General features: G+C 42.0%; 1 protein-coding gene across 2 annotated transcripts in view; it reads right to left on the reverse strand.

Moving 5' to 3' along the window:
* Nucleotides 1-656: 656 nt before the first annotated feature.
* RARRES1 (retinoic acid receptor responder 1) overlaps nt 657-24,212 on the reverse strand; it is a 35,535-nt gene continuing 11,979 nt past the window's right edge. Inside the window, exons 2-6 of one of the 2 annotated variants that reach the window (XM_054482978.2) lie at nt 17,524-17,586; nt 14,455-14,638; nt 8,505-8,641; nt 1,665-1,727; nt 657-1,584 (exon numbers count right to left, since the gene is read on the reverse strand). In XM_054482978.2, the coding sequence (XP_054338953.1) occupies nt 1,435-1,584; nt 1,665-1,727; nt 8,505-8,641; nt 14,455-14,638; nt 17,524-17,586 (597 nt within the window). In that variant the 3' untranslated portion in view covers nt 657-1,434. Of the gene's footprint in view, nt 1,585-1,664; nt 1,728-8,504; nt 8,642-14,454; nt 14,651-17,523; nt 17,587-24,212 lie in introns of both variants that reach the window. The other variant, XM_054482977.2, reaches the window with a different exon arrangement.

Raw genomic sequence — 24,212 nt, forward strand, 5'->3', positions numbered from 1 at the left:
CTGATCTTGAACTCCTGGGCTTACGTGATCCTCCTGCCTTTGGCCTCCCAAAATGCAGGAATGAGCCACCACACCCAGCCACAAATCTTTAAATCATTGAACTTTTTTAAAGAGATGGAGTCTCACTATGTTGTCCAGGCTAGTCATGAACTCCTGGGCTCAAGTGATTCTCCTACCTCAGCCTCCCAAAGTGCTGAGATTACAGGCGTGAGCCATCATGCCCAGCCGTTTTTTTTTTTTAATTAAAAAAAATTTTTTTAAATTCTAAATCAACTGGATTTTGGGAAGATAAATGCAAAGCATAGGGTTTTAAGTAGAAAAATATACTAGATCAGCCTATTTTATTTTGTATGAGTTCATGCCTTCTTTAGTGTAAACTTTTCTGATTGTCTAACAGTGCACACTTAGAAGTAATGTTTTGGTATATTTTAAGGCTGATATTTCCTAATCAGTTACTGGCTACAGAACCTGGCTCAAGGTTTTTACACACCGACATAAACATTCCATTAAGTGATACTAATTTTGAGAGGCAAATGATGACAACATTTCCTAGATCAATGCCTCCTGCCTTAAGGAGATACTCCACTGAATTTGATTATGGTACATACTGTGTTTGCTTTTATAAATTACTTAGGCCAACACTCGGTCCAAGTTTTCCTTGTAAATGAAAATTGTAAATATTTAATATACTTTCAGTTACATCAGTGTTTCTTTTGATGCATGTTTGCAGACAGCTTTATCTGATGAGACAGATGTTCTATTATTTGTAAAATTTAAGTTAAGCAATATTACTGTTTCATTTAATTCCAGTTTAGCACAAATTTTTCCTTTGTATACAAATCTTCACGAGAACATTCAACACATTTCATTATTTAGAAATGTAAACATTTATTTAAAAGTGGGTAGCAAGTTAAAAAGGAATACTTGCCTGAAATCATAAAACATAATCAAGTTCTTTTTAAAACAGTTAATTTTTTTCCCATAATTTACTTTCATCGAAAGTATATTATCTTTAACATGCTAGATAGAAGCAATTTAGCAACATAAAATATATTAGGTATAGTATGTTCCAAAGAATGAGAAATGTAAATTCAGAGATGAGACCATCATTTTTTGCAGTTTAAAAAAAAATGCTGATTCCAGTGCAACATACACTGATTATCCAGGTTTTACATTTTAGGGCTGAAACCCTGAGGAACCTGCTGGTGACTGTTTAGTACTGAGCAGAGTTCAGTGTGCATGCGCTTCCAGAGTTAAAAAGCTAAAGCAGACTGAGAAACAAAAAACCAACATCTTTGCATTTCTGAGTTTTACTTGTAATCATAGGTGTTCCCAAATTATTAGAATGTCTATACCTTAGCTATTTTACTAGAAAAATGATTTATGCTAGTATAGTCACTTGTTTAGAAGTCGGAAAAAGATCATTTTTTCTTTTTAGAAATTACTAAGCTCTGTTGGTACTACAGCTGATCCTTCTTCAGTTCTGGAGGCTTCTTCTGGTGTCTGTAGCTCTTGACAGTGGTACTTCACTTTAAGTGGTTTGCCAGGGTACCAGACCACGTGAATGCGACAGGGAATTATTTCCTAGGAAATAGAGTTATAAAATATTATAATCTGCAAAAACTTACGGTAAAAACAATTCTACATACAATGTTATGTTTTACCTGTGTTGATAATTCATGAAGTAGAACAGTATAATCAAAATCAATTGTATCATCATTAGTTTTCTAGAGGGAGAAAAAAGAGTTAGTGTAATAAATATGGTGGTATTTAGTGTAGTAACTATACAATACATTCTTGTTTTGAATGGGTGTCTTGTGTCTCCTACTGCCTTTTCGATTTCAGCCTCATGGTTTTTGGTGGTATTTTGCTTCAAGATATGGAAGTCATGGATCCTCATTTTTGTCTTGTCACTGAGTTATATGAAAGTCTGGTTGAATGTCTGTCACTTTTTCTGATGGAGACTGATGTCTGTGGGAATAGGGAGATTCTTTTAACAACCTTAAGGATCTAGATACTGTATATATACCTCAAGCTGATATATTAGCCCTGATATGACAGGCAATAAGACAAGGGGAGGGGCAACCAGTAATTCTAGAAGGCCTACCATGGGCCGGGTTCTGTGCTAGGCACCTTCTACATGTTCTCGTCTAATTCTCCTTTACAATCTATGTATTATGAGCCTGGTTTTACAGGAGAGGTAATTTGAGATTACAGCTAGGAAGTGACAAATGGGAATTCCAACCCAGATCTACTGATTCTAACACCCACATTCTTCATATATACCACATGAAGCTATACACGCTGTTTCTAAAACCAGCGCATTGGATATTTTTCAGTAGGCAGGCAGTTGTCTTCATCTCTTTTATTCACATCGTTTCTGTACATTTTACTAGTGACTAAACCAACTCCGTATTTTCTTTCTGACATTTCCTTTTTTTTTTTTTTTTTTTTTTGCAAGAGTGCTTATCTGTTCGCTAGTAAAAATGGAAGAAAGAACATTTTTTAAAAATACCTTAATTTGGATTATCATTTGAGTCTTTTCCTACTATAACTGAGTACTCCATTTTTCTAAGAGAAAGAGAATGAGTTACTTAAAAAACAATTTTTTTTTTCTCTTTCCGCCTTTTTCCCTGTTCTCTACTTCCTGCTTAGCTCTTTAGAAATGGAGTCATAACCTTTACCTTCTCTTTTACCAGACACTCCCTGCATGGCAAGCTTATGTATGTGCTCACTTTAGTGCTCGAGAGCTAGAACTCTCTCCCACCAGGAGAAGGCCTTAAGAGACAACAGTCAATTTACAACCTCATTTAGGCCTATGAGGGAACTCTGTCCAAGTGTCTTGAAACAATGGCCATTTTACAATCTAGCTCTGCCCACAATGGTGCCAGCTTGACCACCTGGTAGATAAGGCACCCAAGAAGTCACATAGACCCTGCACCTGCTTGCTCCCTCTTCTGCATGCCATTTATGCCAAGTCCCCCTGTAAAAGCCCTTGTTTTTTGTCCCACAAGGGAAAGAGTACCTTAAAGGCAGGAGCCTATACTTCTTCCCCTAAGCTAGCTTTGGAATAAAGTCACTTTCTTCATACCAGACCTCACTCTTGTGAATTGGATTCTGCAAGCGGCAAGTGACTAAACTTGCGTTTTGGTTACATTACCAGGTTTCTATTAAGAATACTAAAGAATACAAAAAAGCAACCCCCTCCCCCCCACCAAAAAAGTTTAGACTCCCCTTTGCCTACATTGATGGAGATTTTTACAAGCCGTGAAATGGCCAGTAGGTGAGGAAGTCTGGAGGGAAGATACAGGCTGGAATCCTAACACTTGTTTTAAGCTCTGCCTCTTCTTTGCCTCGCTGGAGACTGCCATGATTTCCTTCAGAAATGCCTGAAGGAAAGGAGGCATTTCCTTCCCCAGAGGGCCGGGATAAATCAGAAATCAACTGCATTTTCTATGATTCTTCTTGGCAATAGTAGGTAGGTTTCCCTCCTCTCTCACAGTGTACCCACGAATGTTCAAAGCAAACATCTGAGGCACAAGCTGGAAAGTCAGAGAATTCATGAAAGAAAATTCAGTGTCTCTTTCTTAAGGGAACAGTTACTGGTGGTTCCAGTGATCAGTTTGGCATTGTCGCTTTGAGGGTGTGTTTAGCCTTGTTAGACCTTCATTTGGTGGCTGTCTTGACCTTGGAAGGACATGATTATCTATCCCAAGTTGTCCCACACCAGCTGGATATTTGTCTCAGACTTTTGTGCTGTCTGCACTATTTTTCAAGTCTTGACTGTTTACCATGTATTTTTATAATTTAAAAATTGGTTTTAGGCTGGACATGGTGGCTCACACCTGTAATCCCAGCATTTTGGGAGGCCAAAGTGGGAGGATCACTGGAGCCCAGGAGTTCGAGACCAGCATGGGCAATATTATTATTTTTTAATAGAGACCACCTCGTCTTTATTAAAAAAAAATAATAATAAATTATATATATATATATATAAATTGGTTTTACTTATACACTTAAAATGTTTTTTTGAGAACAATGCCTTATTCTGCTTTTGAAAACGGCATTTCTGAAGGAAATCATGGCAGTCTCCATTGAGGCAAAAAAGAGGCAGAGCTTAAAACAAATGTTAGGATTCCAGCCCCATTTGACAGACTATTTTGGTAAAAGCACAAAGAGTGTTACCCATTTTTAAATACAAAAATGTGAGTCGTGATAATGCTGGTAAAACCCTCTATCATTTGATTGAGAACTTCCTCAATAAAGTTATCGAAACATCCCCTTACATTTTTGTTTTTATAGATTCCTCCTCCTTTAGGAGGAACCACCTTTAAACCAAACCAAAAATTACAGCTTATTAAAAAAACTGCAGAAGAGGACATTGCACATCCCAGCCTGGCAAAGGATGCCAAGATCGGACTGCCCTCCCCATGTTAAGCTATGCCAAGAAGTCGTTATTTTTAATATTATTCAGAAATTATCTTTTTGGCTTCAATTCAGATCATCACAAGTGCCAAATCTTGTAGCCCAAATGGATGATGATTTGTTGTTACATTTCCTGGTAACTCAGCACTTAATCTTGTTGCAGACAGACTGGAAGTGTTTTGTTTGTTCCCTTTTACTTGGTCATAACCCAGCCCACCCCATGCCCCTCCACCCTGCTTCCCCTAAAAGGGAGCAAAGGATCTCTAACAGAACCAGGGTGGTTTTAGTAGAGAAGAATTAGGCTTAAGTTAGTAATAGAAGTTATCAAAAGTAGATTTCAGCATAATAGATAAGGTAGATAGGATGGTTTCTATATGTAGCTTTGGCTAATGGAGACTTCTACTTAATGTGAAGATGAGCTGACTGATAGTGATGTGCTGCAGGTTAGATAGTTTGGGGTGCTTACAAATCTGGTACTGATTGATAAGAGTTACAACAATACTCAGCTTGACTTTTCTTAATTCATATTGAAGGCTAAAGGTAGGGGCTTATCCATTTTTTTCCCTAGCCAGCATATATCCTGTGTTCTTGGCACTGTCCTCATAGTATTGGGAATGACATCTATTCTTCAGTTCTAAGGAAAGAGCTGTGCCAGTAAGATGGGTCTTACTTTATATTTGCATTTCAGTCTTTTTTTTTTTTGCACACTCTTCCCTCAGGCCTTGTTCATTTGGGGCTGTGAGTTTATAAGCTTGTACTTCTTTACACAATTGCATTAAAAGGTGAAATTAGCCCTGAGTATCAAGATAGTAATTCCCGGAAAGTTTTTGGAAAAATTATAATCTTCATACTTTTTTTGAGCTACCTTGGGCCAAGAGCACCTCCAGTCACTTCCTGCCTCTGTGCCGTACTGGCTTTCTCAGCCCTAGTGTCCTGTTGCTAGTCTCTCAGAACAGTATTTAGACCTTCTGCTCATAGTGTCTTTTTAAAAATCATTGCTTGTTGCTTCTTTTGATGAAGGGTCACAGGAGACCTTAGTGGCCACTGAATAGCAGAATTTGAAAATCTTTGTGGATATGTGCATACTTTTCTTTAAGAGAACTCTAAGCTGAAATGTGTATCAGCCTTGAAACCAAATATCCTAATTGCTCCAGGGATTTAAATTTGTGTTAGTTTAACTTCAATCCGTTTGTGAGTCCTCATTTAATAGGCCCTAAGAGATGAAATGATTTGCCTTGGATGACTCAGCTGCGTATTCAACTATTATTTATCTAACACCCAGACATCACAGGGGGGAAAAAAAATCTAAAACTCTTAGTCAATGACCATTCTCCTTCCGCATTTGTTTTTGTTTGTTTTGTTTTGTTTTGTTTTTTTGAGACAGAGTCTTGCTCTGTTGCACAGGCTGGAGTGCACTGGCACGATCTCAGCTCGCTGCAACCTCCGCCTCCCAGGTTCAAGCGATTCTCCTACCTCATCCTCCTGAGTAGCTGGGACTACAGGCGCGTGCCACCATGCCTGGCTAATTTTTTTGTATTTTTAGTAGAGACAGGGTTTCACTGTGTTAGCCAGGATGGTCTCCATCTCCTGACCTCATGATCCGCCTGCCTCAGCCTCCCAAAGTGCTGGGATTACAGGCATGAGCCACTGCACCCAGCCTGCATTTCTGCTTTTTAACTGTCTAGTTACTTGTATGTCCTCGCTTTCCTACATGCAGTTTGGTTGAGGGATGTTAGTGGACAGATGATGGACATGAAAGACTGGTTAGAATGGGAGAGAAATACACCTGCTATTTTTTGTAGCCTAGTATGTCCTAGTGGTAAAAATGTGTCATATGCAACTGCAAAAGAAAGGGGAACATGTTAAATGTCCTAGTTTTTTCTGTTATCTCAAAGTGTTGCTCTATTCCTATTAAGTTTTCCTCTCACATTTACTACAATTAGTTCTATATTATCTTGAACAACCTCTTCCCCCTAACTTTAAAATCAGGTACAGTAAAAGCCTCTTGTTGAGGATGTGGTTATCTTGGTAGATGAGAGTGTGTCAGAAACAGATAGAAACTTACCTAGCAAAAGAACTAGTACTGTATCTTGACTTGTTATATGGCAACAATCAATTAGATGGTAATTTCTATTTAAAAAGCATTCTATATGGGGAAAGACATGTTCATTTTGATAAGTAAAGACAAAATCTAGGTTTCTAGTTGATGTGTGTTGTATATGCAGTCTTTGGAAAGCAAACCAAACTATGTATTATTGACATTAAAAATGATGACTTAATGCTGGGTAAATCCTGTACTCAGAAGATACTCACTGATGATACATCCATGGGTGAACCTATGAACAAAACGAATTTTTAAAATTGGTGCTTATGATTAGTTCAGCTTGCCTCTCTAATACTCCCAACACCTTTGCTCTCATCCTGCTCTCAGCTGATTACTTTGCCTCCTTTTTCACTGAGAAGACAGAAGCAGTTAGAATAGAGCTTCCACAAGCTCCTACTTTGATATCTGCCCTCCTAGCACTGGGCCACTGTTTCCTGCTTTCCCTCTAGGTAAACTCTCCGTGTTTCTAATATCATCTGGATTAATCACATCCTCTCTTGCCTACTCAAAGATAGTAACTCTAACAACTTTTCCCTCTCTTTCATGCAATTCCTACTTTGCCTCTCTCTGCCGGACTTTTCCTCATCAACATATAAACATGCTGTTGTGTCTCCCAACCAAAAAAATGCAAAAACCCTTTCAGCCCTATGCTCACCCATCATCCAGCTGTAGTCCTATTCCTTCCTTTTACTCTCCTTTTTTATAGCTAAATTTCTTGAAAGGATGGAATGTCCACTTCCTCTCCTCCCGTCCTTTCCTGAACCTACCCCAATCAGGCTTTTGTCCCCACTGTGCCAGTGAGAGGGCTCTTGATAAGCTCTCCATTCATTGACTTCCAGTTGCTCAATGAAATGGGCAGTTCTCAGTCCTCATCTTACTTGACTTTCCAGCAGCATTTAGTACTACCAGCCAGTCCTCATCCTTGAAATACTTTCTTTTCCCATATCTGTAACTGCTTAAGTCAGAAGAGTTCCATGATCCAATCCTTACATAACTTACCTTCTTTGTCTACATTCATTATCTGTGATCTCATCCAGTCTTGTGGCTTTAAATACTAGATGGTGACAACTACAGCCGAGACCTCTCCCCTGAACTTCAGACTCTTCTGTCCAGAAGATTATACAAATTCTCTGTTTGGTTCTAGAATTTAGAATGCCCCAAATCAAGATAATTCTCCCTCAGTTCTGTTCCTCCTATAAGCTTCCCCAATCGGTAAATGAAAACTGTGTACTTCTAGTTAATCATGCCAAAATCCTAAAAATCATCCTTAACTCCTCTCATCTCTGATATCCATATCCAACCCATGAGCAAATACTGTCAATCTGCCAGAATCCAAACATCTCTCCAGCCCCATTGCCACCACCCTGGTCCAAGCCACCACCAGGCCTTGCCTAGAATATTGCAATACTTTTTTTTTTTTTTTTTTTGGAGACAGAGATGGCATCTTACTCTGTTGCCCGGGATGGAGTACAGTAGCTCAATCATAGCTTATTACAACCTCCAACTCCTGGATCAAGCAGTCCTCCCAACTCTGCGTCCCGAGTAGCTGGGACTATAGGCATGTGCCACTACATCTGGCTAATTTTTAATTTTTTTTGTAGAGATAGGGCCTTGCTATTCTACCCAGGCTGGTCTCAAACTCCTGACCTCAAATGATCCTTCCACCTTGGCTACTTAATTTTTTTCATAGCATTTACCATCATATGATACATATTTATTTATTAGCTCACTGTCTCTTTTTGTCTTCTCTCACTAGAATTAATCTCAATGAGGGCAGCAACATTGTATCTTTGTTCACGACTGTATCCCCAGCCCCTGAAACAATACTTGGCCCATTGCAGGAACTCACATATTTATTGAAATAAATGTGATTAAAACTCTTGATATGAAATTAGAAGTTCACATGAATTCAGTCTAAGGAGACCATATTGATTGTAACTCTTGTGGCACAAGTTAATTTTCAGGTTTTTCTTACCCACTGCCTCACACTAGTGAGCTGTGCCAAGTAGTAGTGTGACACCTGTGTTGTTATTTCCCACATCACATAAGAGCTTCCAAGGAAAGCCAAATCCCAGATGGGTCTCAGAGAGGGATCAATATGTCCATGATTATCTGAGAGAGACAAAAAAAGCACATTTGTATTCATGCATTTTTGAGACAATCTCAGAAGTTGCAGAAATGAAATAGGGTTTAAACTTAGTCATACCAGTCATCTCTCTCACAGCAAGACCTTGAGCCAGATATGTGATTTGTTTGTATCTGTTTCTATGTTAGTATGTAGATTTATATTCTTCAACTTGCCAAACTGAGTAAATCTATTATAAATCAATGGCCATTTGCTGTACTGTATACATGCAAAGTAAGAGCTATGAAGCCTACGTTGTATCAAGCCTATGTCCACAAAGTATCTTGGACCCATCTTGTCTTCTCCGAACCCGCTGCCACCACCCTTCAGGCTTGAGTTGCTTCTCCCTGAGACCACAGCCACAGTCTGCTACCAAATCTCTCAGATTTCAGTCTTCTCCTTCCAGCTGTCTCACACCTAGCAGCTAAAGTGACTTTTCCATACTCATTACTGAATACTCAAAGATGACATTCAATTTAACTGTCTTGTTAGTTAAGAAGCTTTTTTTTTTTAAGAGACAGGGTCTTGCTTTGTTGCCCAGGCTAGAATGCAGTGCCACAATTATGCTTCACAGTAGCCTTGAATTCCTGGGCTCAAGCGATCCTCCTGCCGTGGCCTCCCAAAGTGCTGAGATTACAGGTGAAGGCCACTGTGCTGGCCAAGAAGCATTTTTAATTAGGTTGAAAAGTCTATCACTGATATTCTCCACCTTACCTTCTGGTTTAGGTCTACAGTCAATGTGATGGTGGTCTTTGCTTCCCAGTCTGCCAGAATATCTTTGTGCTTCTCTAATCATTGGCTTTAAAGCTAATCAATGTGTTGGCAGCATCTCTGTCACTCTTGTTTAACACGTGAAGAAATCAGGTAGATTTTTTTCTGTGGCATTGTTTTCGGACCTAAAATCTTTTAAATTTGGCAAACATCTTTCTTAAAACTTACACAATATTAGACACTGTGAGAGGTTAGGGATACAATGACTAATAAAATTATTGTTTGTGACTTTTAGGAGCTCAAATTTTGTGAGGTGACTGTTCATGAACCATCATTTTATGCAGTTTTGTAGGGATACTATATTAAGGCCTAATAATAGCACAACACATGAGGAATACTAACAAATTTATTAGGAAACTAATCCTTCTGGGTGAAGTAATCCTTAGCATAAATTCTATTCTGTATTGGTAGAACTTGGCTAGTTTATACTCAGAGGTAATTCAAACCGCATTCATTGATTTCTTGGGATCTGTGAAGGATACCAAGATGGGTCCCCACCCTCCACATGTTGACATGGTGGAGTTATAGTTGATAACATTCCTTAAGAGAGGGAGGATCAGAAAGCTGAGGGACAGCAGGGAAGGGACAGGTTTCTTTGGGCTTTGGGCTAGAGAGGGTTAGGGGAAACTTCACAGAGATGAGATTTTGGCTGGGCCTTGAATTGCTGTCATGTGTGTGGGGGTCTGAGTGAGAAAGCGAGCACGTGAAGATAGGAAGGCACCAGGCAGGGGCAGCCTCAGTGACTGGTCTTGATAGAGTATACAGTATACTGGCAGCAGATTTTGAAAGGCCTTGTTTGCATCGCTGCCAGAGTGGGTATGAACTGCAATTGAGTAGTAAGTGTGGAAGATGACTTTGACTGCTGGGTGCAGTGGTCTCAGGGAGAAGAAGCCCAGGCATGAAGGATGGTGACAGTGGATTTGGAGATGAAAAGATTAGTCCAAAATACTTTGTGAACGCAGGCTTGATAGGAAATGGCAAGTTATTAAATGTTAGGAGATTAGTTGATAATGACCAAAGTTTCTAGCCAACTCTAGGAGAATAGTAATACCATTAAATGTAGGACAGAAAGTGGGAACGTTTTGGGTGAAAACAAGTTGAGTTTGTTATTAGGTGTATTAAATACAGTGTCAAGAAAGTCATGAAGGTGGATGATGTAAAGTGCTACAGATAGGCCGGGCATGGTGGCTCACGCCTGTAATCCCAGCACTTTGGGAGGCCGAGGGGGGTGGATCACCGGAGGTCAGGAGTTGAAGACCAGCCTGGACAACATGGTGAAACCCCATCTCTATTAAAAATATAAAAATTAGCTGGGTATGGTGGCACATGCCTGTAATCTCAGATACTCGGGAGGCTGAAGCAGGAGAATCGCTTGAACCCAGGAGACAGATGTTGCAGTGAACCAAGATTGCACCACCACACACTGGACAGAGGGAGACTCTGTCTCAAAAAAAAAAAAAAACAAAAAAAAACTGCTACAGATAAATCAAGAAGGATAAGAAGCAAGATCTGGTTAGGGTTTTTGGTGATCTGGGTGGTCCCTTTATGTACATAGAGTAGAAGCCAAATAGGAAGAGTTTGAGGTTGAGGCAATGTGTATAGAATCTACTTTTGAAAAGTAGACAGAATAAGGAAAAAGAGGGGGTGATGGGCCTATGAAGAAACTGGTCAACAGAACTCTGATCTTGACGATCTTTATAGGACAAGAGAAGGAACTGGTTGACGGAGATTCTCAAGGTGGGAAGGATACTGATGGGGCAAAATTATGAAAGAACCAGATAAACTAGAACCAAGGGTATAAAAGGAGTCTTAGAATTAAAGAGAGGGTTGGGGAAGACGTAGCGACTTTGTGATGTGGGAAGAAATGACAGAATCAAATGTCTCAGTCTCAGTAAAGCAGGAGGCAAGACTGTCTCCTGAAAGTGCATGAGGCCGGGGTGTGGGCCTTGAAAAAACGGAAAAGCTTCAACACAGCTGTCAAGTGGAGTGCAGTAAGATGTTAGAAATAAATAGCAGCATTGAGGGCTCAGCACTTGGAGAAATCTTTTAGAAGAAAATACCTGTTGAGAATAAAGCAAAAGGTATTTGTTGCCCTTCATTGTCATCATATCACCCTTATGTGACATATGTAAGGGTTCCATAATGCTTTCCCGTTAATATCGAAGTGCCTTCATACTTGGAACTGAGGACTTCCAGTACTCTTCACTGGCTTTTCTGTGTAATTTCTTTAACCTGGTAATGTCATTTTTTCCTGTCATCATGTGATAAGTAATCAATAGGGAGCTGTGACTATTTTTACAGATGTTATTGTAGAAAGTATGTTTCGGACTTCTACTTCCTGACAAGAATATCAGCATTTCACGAATGAATTTGTTTTTCCTCATTGCTATGAGCAGCTGAACCATAAGAACTTCAGAACATTATGTAATACAAGACTCTGAATTCAATATCTTCGATATAAACTTTTTTGCTTATTTTGCTTTTAAGAGGTTTCCCATCATTCCTGTCTTCATTGACTGAAAACTTCCTTGATGCAGCTCATCATCACATGTTCTATCTTATGGTGCTTCTGTGAGTTCAGATTTGTGAGATCAAAACCCATCACCCTAGAAGATAAACCAGTTATACTAAATGAATAGTGAGAACATTTGAAAGGGTAAGTGCTGGCAACACTGCTATAGAACCACTTGGGCAGACACAACTTTAGCTGGTTATTCCCAGGTCTTTAGTCTTTCCCTCTGTATGTAGTGTACTTGGATTCATCACTAGGAAGTTTGCAAATTCATTAGAAGTGAAACTTTCACTCATAAAAAACAGACAAGGGGAAAAAACAATGTGGAGCAAGGATATTCCACAATGGATTACATCTTCTCACTTATCCATTGTACTACAACAGTCCAGTGCCTTGGATCCATTAAATACTGAATAAGAATCTGCTGAGATTTTTTTTTTTTTTTTTTTGAGACGGAGTTTCGCTCTGTTGCCCAGGCTGGAGTGCAGTGGCGCAATCTGGCTCACTGCAACCTCTGCCTCCCTGGTTCAAGCGACTCTTCTGCCTCAGCCTCCCAAGTAGCTGGGACTACAGGTGCATGCCACCATGCCTGGCTATTTTTAGTGGAGACGGGATTTCACCGTGTTAGCCAGGATGGTCTCGATCTCCTGACCTCGTGATCTGCCCGCCTCGGCCTCCCAAAGTGCTGGGATTGCAGGCATGAGCCACCGTGCCTGGCCCCCCTGAGATTTGAACTGGGTAAAATTTACCTTATCTAAAACCAAACCTTTTTGGTTTTAAGTAGATAATTTTACATACACAGACAAGCTATAGATAGCACCATTAAATGTCTCTGCTGAATTTACTATGACAGCAAAACTTATAAGTTTTTTGATGAAAAGTTGCCCTCTATTAAAGAAGTTTTTTGGAGTTTCACAGTAGCTACATTGTTAGATTATTTTAGAATCGCCCCTATGGATATACAGGACTTATTAACTAAACATACAGTTAGCCTGCACTATTAAAGAGTGTCTAAAATCTTGTGATCCTGTGGCAAATATTCAAAGAAAAGATCCAATACAATTTCTAAAATTTGTGTTTTAAGGAGTATAGATAAGCCCTATTTTCCCAACTAAAGGAAAACAATTCCTAAATAAGTATAGATTTGTAAGTATCAGTCATCAGCTCATTTATTTCAAGCAATACTCAATAGAAACAAATTCTGCTACAACATGAGATTTTAATTGCTCCCCTTGATTCCTTGGCACAGGATTTGATCTGAGTTGTCAGAGAACTATCATGTGAGAATCATTCAGGGTTCAGAATTTTAGAAATGGAAGAAGCAGTATTCCACTTCGAGGTTTTTAAGGACATTTAGTCTCAGTAAATCGATGGGGAGCAGAGACATTCAGGAATGGAGACTACAGAGCCTCCAGTGTTGACATGGGTTTGCCACAGAATCTGGGCAAATGAGTGAACTGTGGGAGAAGGTGGGACGATGAGTGCTGTAGTGGTCAGACATCAAGCTTAATACCCAAGAGATGACTTTCGTGGTTTTGAAAATTGGATTTGCCAGTAAATATGCTGAGTCTCAACTGCTGCCCACACGTTCTGGTGAGTGCAGGAACAAATGAGCTCTGCTTCCCTTCAGCTGAGTCACTTTAGAGGGCAGGGCTCCTTTGTTGGAGACAGCACCACTGCCCATTAACCACTGACCTGAAATGAGATAAACATGACTCCCCTGCAGCATCCCAGAGAGGGCTCATCTGGCCTTGGAGTGTGAGGCTGTGATGAGCAGAGTAGTGGCTCTGGAGGCTGTCGTCTAAAGTTTCCAGAGCCACTGCCAAAAATAGAGATGTCACCTCAGCTCCTGGACTCAACCCTGAAAGCAGCACCCCTATATGCATATCCTATTTCAAAATCCTGTACCTCTTACCTGGGGGTTCAGTTCTTACTGTGCCTCTCATTCTGGGATGGAAAATGAAGAGTTTTTTTTGTTGTTGTTGTTTTGTTTTGTTTTTGGAGATGGAGTTTCATTCTTGTTGTCCAGGCTGGAGTGCAGTGGCACAGTCTCAGCTCACTGCAACCTCTGCCTCCCAGGTTCACGCCATTCTCCTGCCCCAGCCTCCTGAGTAGCTGGGACTACAGGCGCCCGCCACCACGCCTGGCTAATTTTTTCTATTTTTTAGTAGAGATGGGGTTTCACCATGTTAGCCAGGATGGTCTTAATCTCCTGACCTCGTGATCCGCCCGCCTCGGCCTCCCAAAGTGCTGGGATTACAGGCGTGAGCCACCGTGCCCAGCTGGAAAATGAGGAGATGAAAGGGATACATACTGTTGGTGGAGTTACTGTGTTGGATTAGAGATGAAGAACAGAAAGATGATACCTGTGAGTTTTGTTTAAATTATGAGGGATACCACAATCTTTAGTTGAATGAAAGTGCCACTTTAGGGATAAAAACTTAAATGATCTTTCTTTTAAGGATTTAGTTATTACATACATTCCTGAATATAGAAATTCCAAATGCTGATTCATACCAGGTATGCTGACTGTCTCCAAGGGGTTTTTCAGTTGCTTCATTTGCTTGTAGAGCAGGTAATCCTCTTGTTGTCTTTTCTTTTTCTCGATGAGCCGTGTACAAGTTACATTGATGGCTGGTCTGGGTTTCTGATTCTTGAAAAACACCCGAGCAGAACATTTCCCCAGACGTCCCTCACCTTCCTGAAGTAAAGACGGTGGAGTTAAACAGGATACTTTCTTATCACCTCTCACTCACCCCAGTGCACACAAGCACACACAAGATTGAGAAGAGTTCATTGTACAAGGCAGGCAGGCTCTGGCATCAATAGATGTAGTGGGTTTTGCTTTATAGAAAGTGGTTTTTGTGCTCACAGCTGAATACAACAGTTCTTCTCTCTTTGCTATCATTTAAACTCTTGTCTTCTGATTGTGACTTTATAAAATGACATTGGGCATATTTCCAAAGAAATATCGACATCCATTGAGCATTGCTTGGCTCAAACCTCTAGAGTAGTGGCCACTTTACTCTCTAATGTGGACCAACATAATGCTTAGGTGGACCTCAAAGTTACTAACTTGAACTAAAAGATGAAGCTGGCTCCTATTTACAAAAATAACAACAACATCTTCATGCTGCCTTATGAATTAGGTCCTCTGATTCCAGTTTGAGAGATTAAGATACTGAAGTTTAAGGAGGAACCTACTCCATGTCTCACAGCTAATAAGCCAGGGCTTGACCTCACTTCTGTCTAACACCGAAGCCTAGGCTCTCTGTACTAACTTCATCTCTCTATGCCAAGATCGAATCCAGAGGAAATGGGGACACTGATCATCCACATGGGATTCATTCAACTACCTGAGTGATGTTTATTTGCATTCATCTTTTTTGTTTTTGTTTTTGTTTTTTTTTTGAGATGGAGTCCTGCCTGGGTGGGAGTGCAATGGCACAATCTCGGCTTACTGCAACCTCTGCCTCCTGGGTTCACGCGATTCTCCTGCCTCAGCCTCTGAGTAGCTGGGATTACAGGCACCCACCACCATGCCTGGCTAATTGTGTGTATTTTTAGTAGAGATGGGGTTTCACTATGTTGGCCAGACTGGTCTCAACCTCCTGACCTCGTGATCTGCCTGCCTTGGCTTCCCAAAGTGCTGGGATTACAGGCATGAGCCACCACCCCCAGCATTCATGTTTAAATGTAGATGTTTTGGATATTCTGGGATCTCCCTCACTTATTTTATAACAGAAACATCTGGAGCTTCAACTAGACATCAGATGTATGACTCATTTCTAGCATAGTGGTTCTTCCCCCTTTAAAGGAATTCCCCAGATTCCTTAACCAGATAAGAAAAGCCACGGAACCTATTCCCTGAAAAATGCACATATCAGCACTGGGCCTAGAATTTGAGGAAGTTCATGGGCCACTAGTCTTGGCCCTACCCAAATCCAACTCTCGTTGGCTGGTTGCATAGTTGAGGTGATAATCTTCTTTTTACTTTTGTGGTTGTTTAAACTGGGTGAAGTCCCAGTGAAAACAACTACCAAAAAGAAAAAGAAAAAAGCCCATGAAGAAACAAATTGTAATCAAAATTCTCTCTGCGCTTGAGCCCAGGAAGTCAAGGTTGCAGTGAGCCATGATCGCCCCACTTCCCTCCAGCCAGGAGAGCAAGACCCTGTCTCAAAAAGAATAAATACATAAAAATTAAAAATAAAAAATTGGATCTTCTTAATAAGCCTATTTCTAAAACTATCTCAAACAACTGAGAAACACTTTCCAGTAGGCAACTTTTCCTCCTGTGAGTGCTGGTTTTGAGTGAGAGGGAATTTCAGTACTGCCTTAAGATGTTAATTATTGGTGCAACATAGAATAACGGTAAAGGAAGCATTCAGGAAGAGGCTTATGAAAGGGCAGAAGGAACCTAGTGCATGGCCTCCTCTGTTGTCAAAGCCATTTCCAGAGAAGAGAAAAAGAACCAGGTACTGCCCCCTTTCATTTTCCTTTCCATTTCCCCCTCAAAACATCTCCATGGAATCAAAGCCATTGCCTGAGGATAAAAGAACTGCCCTTCACCCCCTGAAATTGAAGGTTTCAATTAGCTGGCTCTGCTCTTAATGCATCTACAGGATCAAATCCAGGGAAGCATATTGTTGGTGAAAATAATCTAGTAATTATATTCCCTCTAGCTTAACACTTTCAGTTTGCGACACTAACAATCAAAGGCATCTTTTGTATGCGTTAAGGAAATTTTAATTCATAGGTTAATAAACAAAGAGCATACTGCTGTCATGTTGGAACTTGTTGGAACTTGAGTACTGGTGAGCATTCTTCCAGAAGCATGGGATTGAGGGAGTCATGCCTTCAACTCCCGAAACTCTGCCACCCTGGAACACTTTAATCCTGGATGCTGCCTGCTCCAGGCTGCTTCTCAGCACAAGACAAAGAGCATTTGGGCCAATCTCCTCTCCGCCCATGCTCTGATTGCCGCCTTTCAGCCTGGCCTAGCACAAGGAAGTTCATCTGGCTCTAATTTCTATACGAGTTTTCTCTTTACTCTCTTCTTGAAAACAGGGAAAAGGAAACTTGGCAAAACATGGTCTGCTTGGTCAAAGCTGTAGTGAGGCTGATAACGGCTGGAGCACGTGCTGGTGTTTTACAGAGTGCCTCTGTGTACATTAGCTCGTGGGGTTGGTCTCACGCTGTGCTGGCCTGCTAACCAGAAATGTCACCCTCTGACAGGAAGAGAATAAGTTGGCATTTGAGAGTGAGTCATTCTGAGGACTGTGAGGAGCTAGGAGGGATACCAGAGGGAGCTGTGAAATTCTCTGCCAGGGGTCCCAAGGAAGAGGGAGGTGATCGCTTATATGGATTGTTTTAAATGCAACCCGGCGTAAGACCATGAGGTTGAAATAGTTAAATATTGAGCTCTTGCCTAGTTCTGTTCTTTAGTTCTTGATAACAAATAGGAAACAAATCAGGAAAAAACAAAAGCAAACCTTCAGATCACTATATATTAAGATTCTCACTTTTTTACAAAGCCATATTTATAGCAGTTGCTAATAGGATACTTTGCCAATTGTGGCAGCTTACCTCTGGGTTGTAGCGCTCTGTGCTGAAGACCACGTCAACTTTACATCCCTCTTTTGGATTAATCTGGAACACAGAAACTGAATCTTAGTATAGTAGAAGCTCCCTTAAACATCCTCATATCCAGGAATCACACTCTTAGGATAACATGGCACACAAATGGTGGCTGTAGCATTTATACCTGAATAAAATTGGTGATTGCTTAGAAGAAAGATCTCAAATTTTGTTCTGATTGTGCCATTCTGCTTGCTAGTTTGACACCTACTCACAAAGAGGGAGACTGAGAAAGGGAAATGGTTGCGTTCTGACTGGAGTGACTTTGTGAGAGCAGCTAAAGGAGAAAAGAACAGGAGTGTGCAGGGAGCTGGAGGGAATTCCTTCATCCCCAACTCCTCAGTGCCTGCTCCACGCCCTGTCCTGGGGCCACATCAGCGAGCAGGACCAACGAGGACTTGCCCTCCTGCCACCCATAGCCCAATGGAGGATGCTGGCAACAAACGCACAAGTAATAATTATGCTTTCAGGGGCTGATGAATGAAGAAAGACAGTGGTGGTGTAGGAAGGTGCTTGGCACGAGGCGATCTCAAAGATGAGACCGGCAGGACAGGAAGGAAGCAGCCATCCCAGATCTAGGTGGGGGACGCCCGGTACAGGCAGAGGGGACCCACAAGCACAGGCGTGAGGTGGAACTTCAGTCTGCAACAGGATGAATCACCAACACTGAAGAAGTCTTCCAATGCTATCCTTTCTTTTGTTGGCAGTTTTTACAGGCAAGCATACTTTTAAACTTCGGAAATGTTAATGTTTAGCCTTTTAAAACTGTTGAATTGATTCCAGTGCATATTTTGGAATATACCTATCTATGTCATTGCAATTTAAACTGTTTAGGAGAAGTTCTTATTGTTTGCCATCTTTTTTTTAAGAGAGCAAAATGATAAATCAGTAAAAGAAATATTTCCTAGAGAGGAAAGGGAACTTGCTGTTGTATAGAGCTGAAGTTATTTCACATAGCATTGATTAAGGTTGGACTCTGGAAACACCAGTTTCCTTTGCATCTTAGCATAGCAATGCAATAGAAAAACAGCGTTATTTTATTTTAAATAGACCAGATAGTATCCATTCCTATTATAGATTCTTAAAAAATGCTAGGAAACTGGAGAAGGGAAGGAAAGGATTCCTTGGCAGTTATTTATGTAGGGAATATTTAAGCTTGTACATGTACAGATGTTGCTGGGGAAGGAGAGAGAATTCCCGAGAGCACTGCACACAGAGCAGTTTGCTGAGGGCTCATCGTCAGTCTTCAAACGAGTTCTGTTGTAAGCTGAAGCACTGATTCCGGTTTACACAACGCACACACACAAGTCTGTCTATTCACTCATTCGCTGTTCATCACCTACTGTGCCAGGCCTTGGGGAGATATAAAGAAATATGATGTCCAGCCCAGCCTTTCCAGAAACCTACTTCTATCTTGGAAACAGTTTTGTAGTGTAGCTGATCAGTGTGGCAGAGCGCAGCCTGTGAGAGGCTTTCTAGAGTGGGTGAGGCCTAAACTAACTCTTTGAGGAGCCAGTGTTAGACAAAGGTGTGGGAGTGGGATGTAGGGGTTGGAATTCCAGGGGGACAGTGAAGCTGGAGAAAAGGTGTCTGGGGAGGTGGGTGCAAGGGCATGGAAAGCCTCACTTTTTTGAAGATGACTTGGAATTTGATCCCAAAGTCTGGAAGAGTAACATTAAACAATCCACAATACACAGGGCATTGTGAACGTAGGATACAGCATAAACAGGGCTTAGGACAGTGCCTGGGTCAGCATAAAATTCAATGTCTGTTTACTATTTTTATTATTACTAAAATCTATAGGCATGAGAGAGCAGAAGAACTGGGCTAAACACAAGAGACTGACCCAAGTTCAAGGATAGGGGACATTATATAACATGGTCTCCCATCAGGGTTACTCCTGAAACACCCAATGAGTATTGAAAGGATATAAATGACACATGCCTGACAGTGGCTGGACAAGGCTCCCATGACCTCTATCTCAGATTCCTGAAGTTCAGCATCCTTAGTACCTGCCAATGTGGGAGGAACACAGGGCTGTGGCTTGCTGCCTCTCACACTCCCAGCCACATGGGCACCCGCAAACAACTAACACTCAGAAGGTGACACTTCTGCTTGCCAGTGGGTTCTAAGCCTTGAATGGGTGGCTGCACCAGCCCTGCTGCTGCTATGTGCACTGCAGCACCTGGGAGTCTGCCTGTCCCATTGAGTAGGGGCTTCCTGGGTATAGCCTCCTGCAGAGGAGTCAGTGACACCCTCAGGTTTCTAGCTGTGAGGTGGGCAGGGGTGGGCGCGGAGGCCATTCATGAGATGAGGAAGAAGCCCAGTTGGGAGGGTTCAATCTCTGGCACATGGGGAAATTTGAGATGTCTCGGAAAATGCTGAGGGTTATAGAAGTAGGATCAGCAGAGGTAGTGGTGAAAGCCATAGAATTTGATGCAATCCCCCAGGGAAGATGTGTAGAATAAGAATCCTGAGGAACATCAGCCTTCACGTCAGTGATACATTGGGGCATGGTTATATGCTGTGCAAAAAGATTCACTGAAGTCTTCCTTATTCTTGATATAATTGTGCATGTTTTAAATACAGGACTTAAGATATGATTTGATGCAACAGTGCTCTGGAAACACATGGAGGCAAAGTGAGAAGGGCTTTGAGCTGGTGTGGAGTCTGTCCTTTTAAAGAGTTATTTTCTTTGCTGATTTGATTTATTTTGTTTTAAGGAAGCACTCTTTTTTTTTTTTTTTTTTTTTTTTGGAGGCAGAGTCTTGCTCTGTCACCCAGGCTGGAGTGCAGTGGCACGATCTCGGCTCACTGCAACCTCTGCCTCCTGGGTTCAAGCAATTCTCCTGCCTCAGTCCGCTGCGTAGCTGGGACTACAGGTGCATGCTGCCACACCCGGCTAATTTTTTGTATTTTAGTAGAAACAGGTTTTCACCGTGTTGCCCAGGCTGGTTTCGAACTCCTCAGCTCAGGCAATCATCCGCCTGCCTCGGCCTCCCAAAGTGCTAGGATTATAGGCGTGACTCACTGCGCCCGGTTAACAAGACACTCTTAAAAGTGTCCACATTTCATCCAAAATAAAATGTTTATATTTTTGGTTGTACTTTATCATGTATCAAGACACAGTGCTTTTATCTCTCACAAAGGCCTCTCCCTTCTGCCTTCCTCTGAGTCACAAGTGCCCCGTGCTGTTTTGCTCTGGTGAGATGAGCCGCACAGCCACAGGCCTGTGTGTGGGGTGGGTGGGAGCCAGGGCCACCTTCCTCTGGACGCAGTGTCTCGCACTTGCTCTCCAGTGGTTTTAGGATTGTGTTGAACTTTGGCTGTCCTTGATTTAAAATGTTCTGTGATAAAGGGGTCCTTGATGTTCAACAACATCACTCCATGATTTCAGCTTCTACCTTATTCCAAGTACTGTGCTGGGTGCAGGAAAGACAGCAAAACAGCAGCAGCCGCTCTCCAGGCAGCCTAGCGGGAGAGGGCCTTAAATAGAGCATTGTAGGATTGATTATTTGATTGTGGCTGACTTAAGAGCTATGAGAGGATAGCTGGAGAATTGGTCTAGTCTAGGGATCAGGGAAGCAACATTTGAGCTGAACTCTGAAGATGAAGAAGGAATTGGTCTTGGTGCGGGGAGGAGAGCTGGCAAGGGCCTGAGGAGCAGCCATGGGGCCCCAGGGCAGAAAGACTGGAGCTGGAGCTGGGACACGGTAAGAGGCTGACTGGGTGACTAGGGCCACACCTGCAGGCCACAGAGAGGATTTTGTCCTGAGAGAAATGGAAAGCCAGGGACCAGAAGGAGGGATTTTGAAAAGATCCCTCTAGCTGGAGTGTGGAGAATGATGTGGGAGTGAGGAGTTGTGCAGAGTGAATGTAGAGAGAGCAGGAGGCTGGCTGAGGGTGCGCGGGAGAGGGAGCAGGGCTTGGAGCCAAGGTGAGGACGGTGGAAATGGAGAGAAGCATATGGTGGACCAAGTATGCCAGGTTGCCCCCCAGCCAGGCTGCAGCAGGCCACCCTTCCACCAGCCATGTGAGAGCAGTCATAAACCACCAAACCCCAGGTCCCATCAGAAAGTAAAAAATAAGCAGGTAATTCAAGATCAGAAATCATAACTAGAATACATTTTATATTAAGACAACTTTTTTTTTTTTTTTTTTTTTTTTTGAGACAGAGTCTTGCTCTGTTGCCCAGGCTGGAGCACAGTTGCATGATCTCAGCTCACTGCAACCTCTGCCTCCTGGGTTCAAGAGATTCTCCTGCCTCAGTCTCCCGAGTAGCTGGGACTACAGGCACATGCCACCAGGCCTAGCTAATTTTTTGTATTTTTAGTAGAGACGGAGTTTCACCATGTTAGCCAGCATGGTCTTGATCTCCTGACCTCATGATCCGCCCGCCTCGGCCTCCCAAAGTGCTGGGATTACAGGCATGAGCCACTGCACCTGGCCTTAAAACAACATTTTTAACATTGTGTCATTTAAAAGATGCTTGTGTGTACAGAATAATGCAAGTAGCCCAATAATTGGGCCAATTGCCTGGTACTGTTCTAAGCACCCTACATGTATTAAGTATGCTAACAAAGCTCTGAAGGCCTACTCAAACTCATTAGTAATTACAGAAATGCAAAAATGCAAATTAAATAAGCAATGAGTTAGTACAGTACCACTAGTAGACTGGCAATCAGAAAGTGGACAGGGCCCATTGCTGGGTGGGGTTTGGGGCTTTACGACTGCAGTCTGGCATATGCAATCTGGCGTACGTGGTCAAATCAAGCTTATGTGTGAATGCCCTGTGACCTAGAAATACCACTCTGGGCATGTATCCCAGAGAAATTGTGATGGAGGTCCGTGAAGAAACTGACTCATAAGGATGTTCCCTGAGGCACCGTGTGGGGAGGTGGGGCTTTGGAGGCACTCACCTTATAAGGACTTCTGGTCTTGCCCAGGGATGCTCCCTCTGGGACTTAGACAGCAGGTTGCTACAGCCACATGGTGTAAAGCTAATCCATTAAATTCAAAGCCATGAAAAAAGTAAGTAGACTTTTTTGAAACAGCCAAATCTGACATGAGGAAAGGTGACCAACAATTCTAGCTTTCCTGAGGAAAGAAGGATTCCTGTAATATAGATTACAGTGATTTCATTCCTTTCACCAACACACTGCCAGAACTGCCCATCTGTGAAACAGATCAGGAAACTTGACATCCCTTTCTTTAAACACAGCCAAAGACAGAGCACATCGTTCCAATATTTTTCGGAAAAGGGCTATTTAATAAGAAAAAGCAAGCAAATGACCATATGACTGTATAACCTGAAGGAATAAATTAGTAGCTCTTCACTGTAGATTTAAAAAAAATTATGTATAAAAGAAGACTTGTATACTACAGCCTGGAACTAAATTCTTCATAATCATGGGCCACTAATAACATGGTTTATGCTCTAATTTTTTTTTTTTTTTTTTTTTTTGAGACAGAGTCTCACTCTGTCACCCAGGCTGGAGTGCAATGGTGCAATCTCAGCTCACTGCACCCTCCACCTCCTGGGTTCAAGTGATTGTCCTGCCTCGGCCTCCCAAGTAGCTGGGATTACAGGCGTTTGCCACCACACCCGGCTAATTTTTGTGTTTTTAGCAGAGATGGGGTTTTACCATGTTGGCCAGGCTGGTCTCGAACTCCTGACCTCAGGTGATCCACCTGCCTTGGCCTCCCAAAGTGTTGGGATTACAGGCTTGAGCCACTGCACCCAGCCCTTACTTTTTGTATGTTTATCTTACAGGTGATTTTTGGCCCCACTGGACAGTGAGAAGAGGCAGTCCCATCCCCCTCCCCATAAACCTTCCACCTCCCCTTCCTCATACGCCATACCACCATGTACTCCTTAGTGACTGATCCACACTTTGATTTTGGTTTGATTTGCAATCAGTTTGGAGGGAAACAGGCCACTTTCAAAGACCTGTTTGAGAGAATGTACAATGGAATGCTTTCAAAGACCTGAACTCATCACACTAGATTTTATTTATTTATTTTTTGGTAAATGATCCTCAAATCCTTAGCAAATCAATATTAAGCATTCATTCAGTGCTTACATATGAAGCATCATCGGAGGGAATCATGATAAAAGTGATTACATGTTGTACTCTTACTATGTGCCTCACCCGACCCAACTTGGTACCCATGTACTAACCTATTATATCACTAAAGCCCTTTAGTAGGTATGATTGTTATCACCATTTTAAGGATGAAGAAATGGAGGCACTTGACCAAAATTAAGGAATTGGCCAAAGTCACAACACAGGAAGCAGGAAAACTGGCCTGCAGAGCCCCGTTCTTCCCAAATACCGCACAGGACTGCACAGAAAAATAGAGCCCAGCAACCTCCCTAAGAAAAGGAAGAATAAAAGCTGGCTGCTGGTGTGTGTGTGTGTGTGTGTGTGTGTGTGAGAGAGAGAGAGAGCGCGCTGGGATGCTCTTGGACTGTGCTTGTAACCAAGGTCCCTGTGGAAAGAACCACTCCAAACCTTCCCCAGGCATGGTGTGTGTATTAGTGTGCTAGGGCTACTGTAACAAAGTACCATAAACTAGGTGGCTTACAACAACAGATATTTATTCTCATACAGCTCTGGAGGCCAGAAGGCCAATCT

The sequence above is a fragment of the Pongo pygmaeus genome, chromosome 2 (assembly GCF_028885625.2).
Source record: "Pongo pygmaeus isolate AG05252 chromosome 2, NHGRI_mPonPyg2-v2.0_pri, whole genome shotgun sequence".
Classification (NCBI taxonomy): domain Eukaryota; kingdom Metazoa; phylum Chordata; class Mammalia; order Primates; family Hominidae; genus Pongo; species Pongo pygmaeus.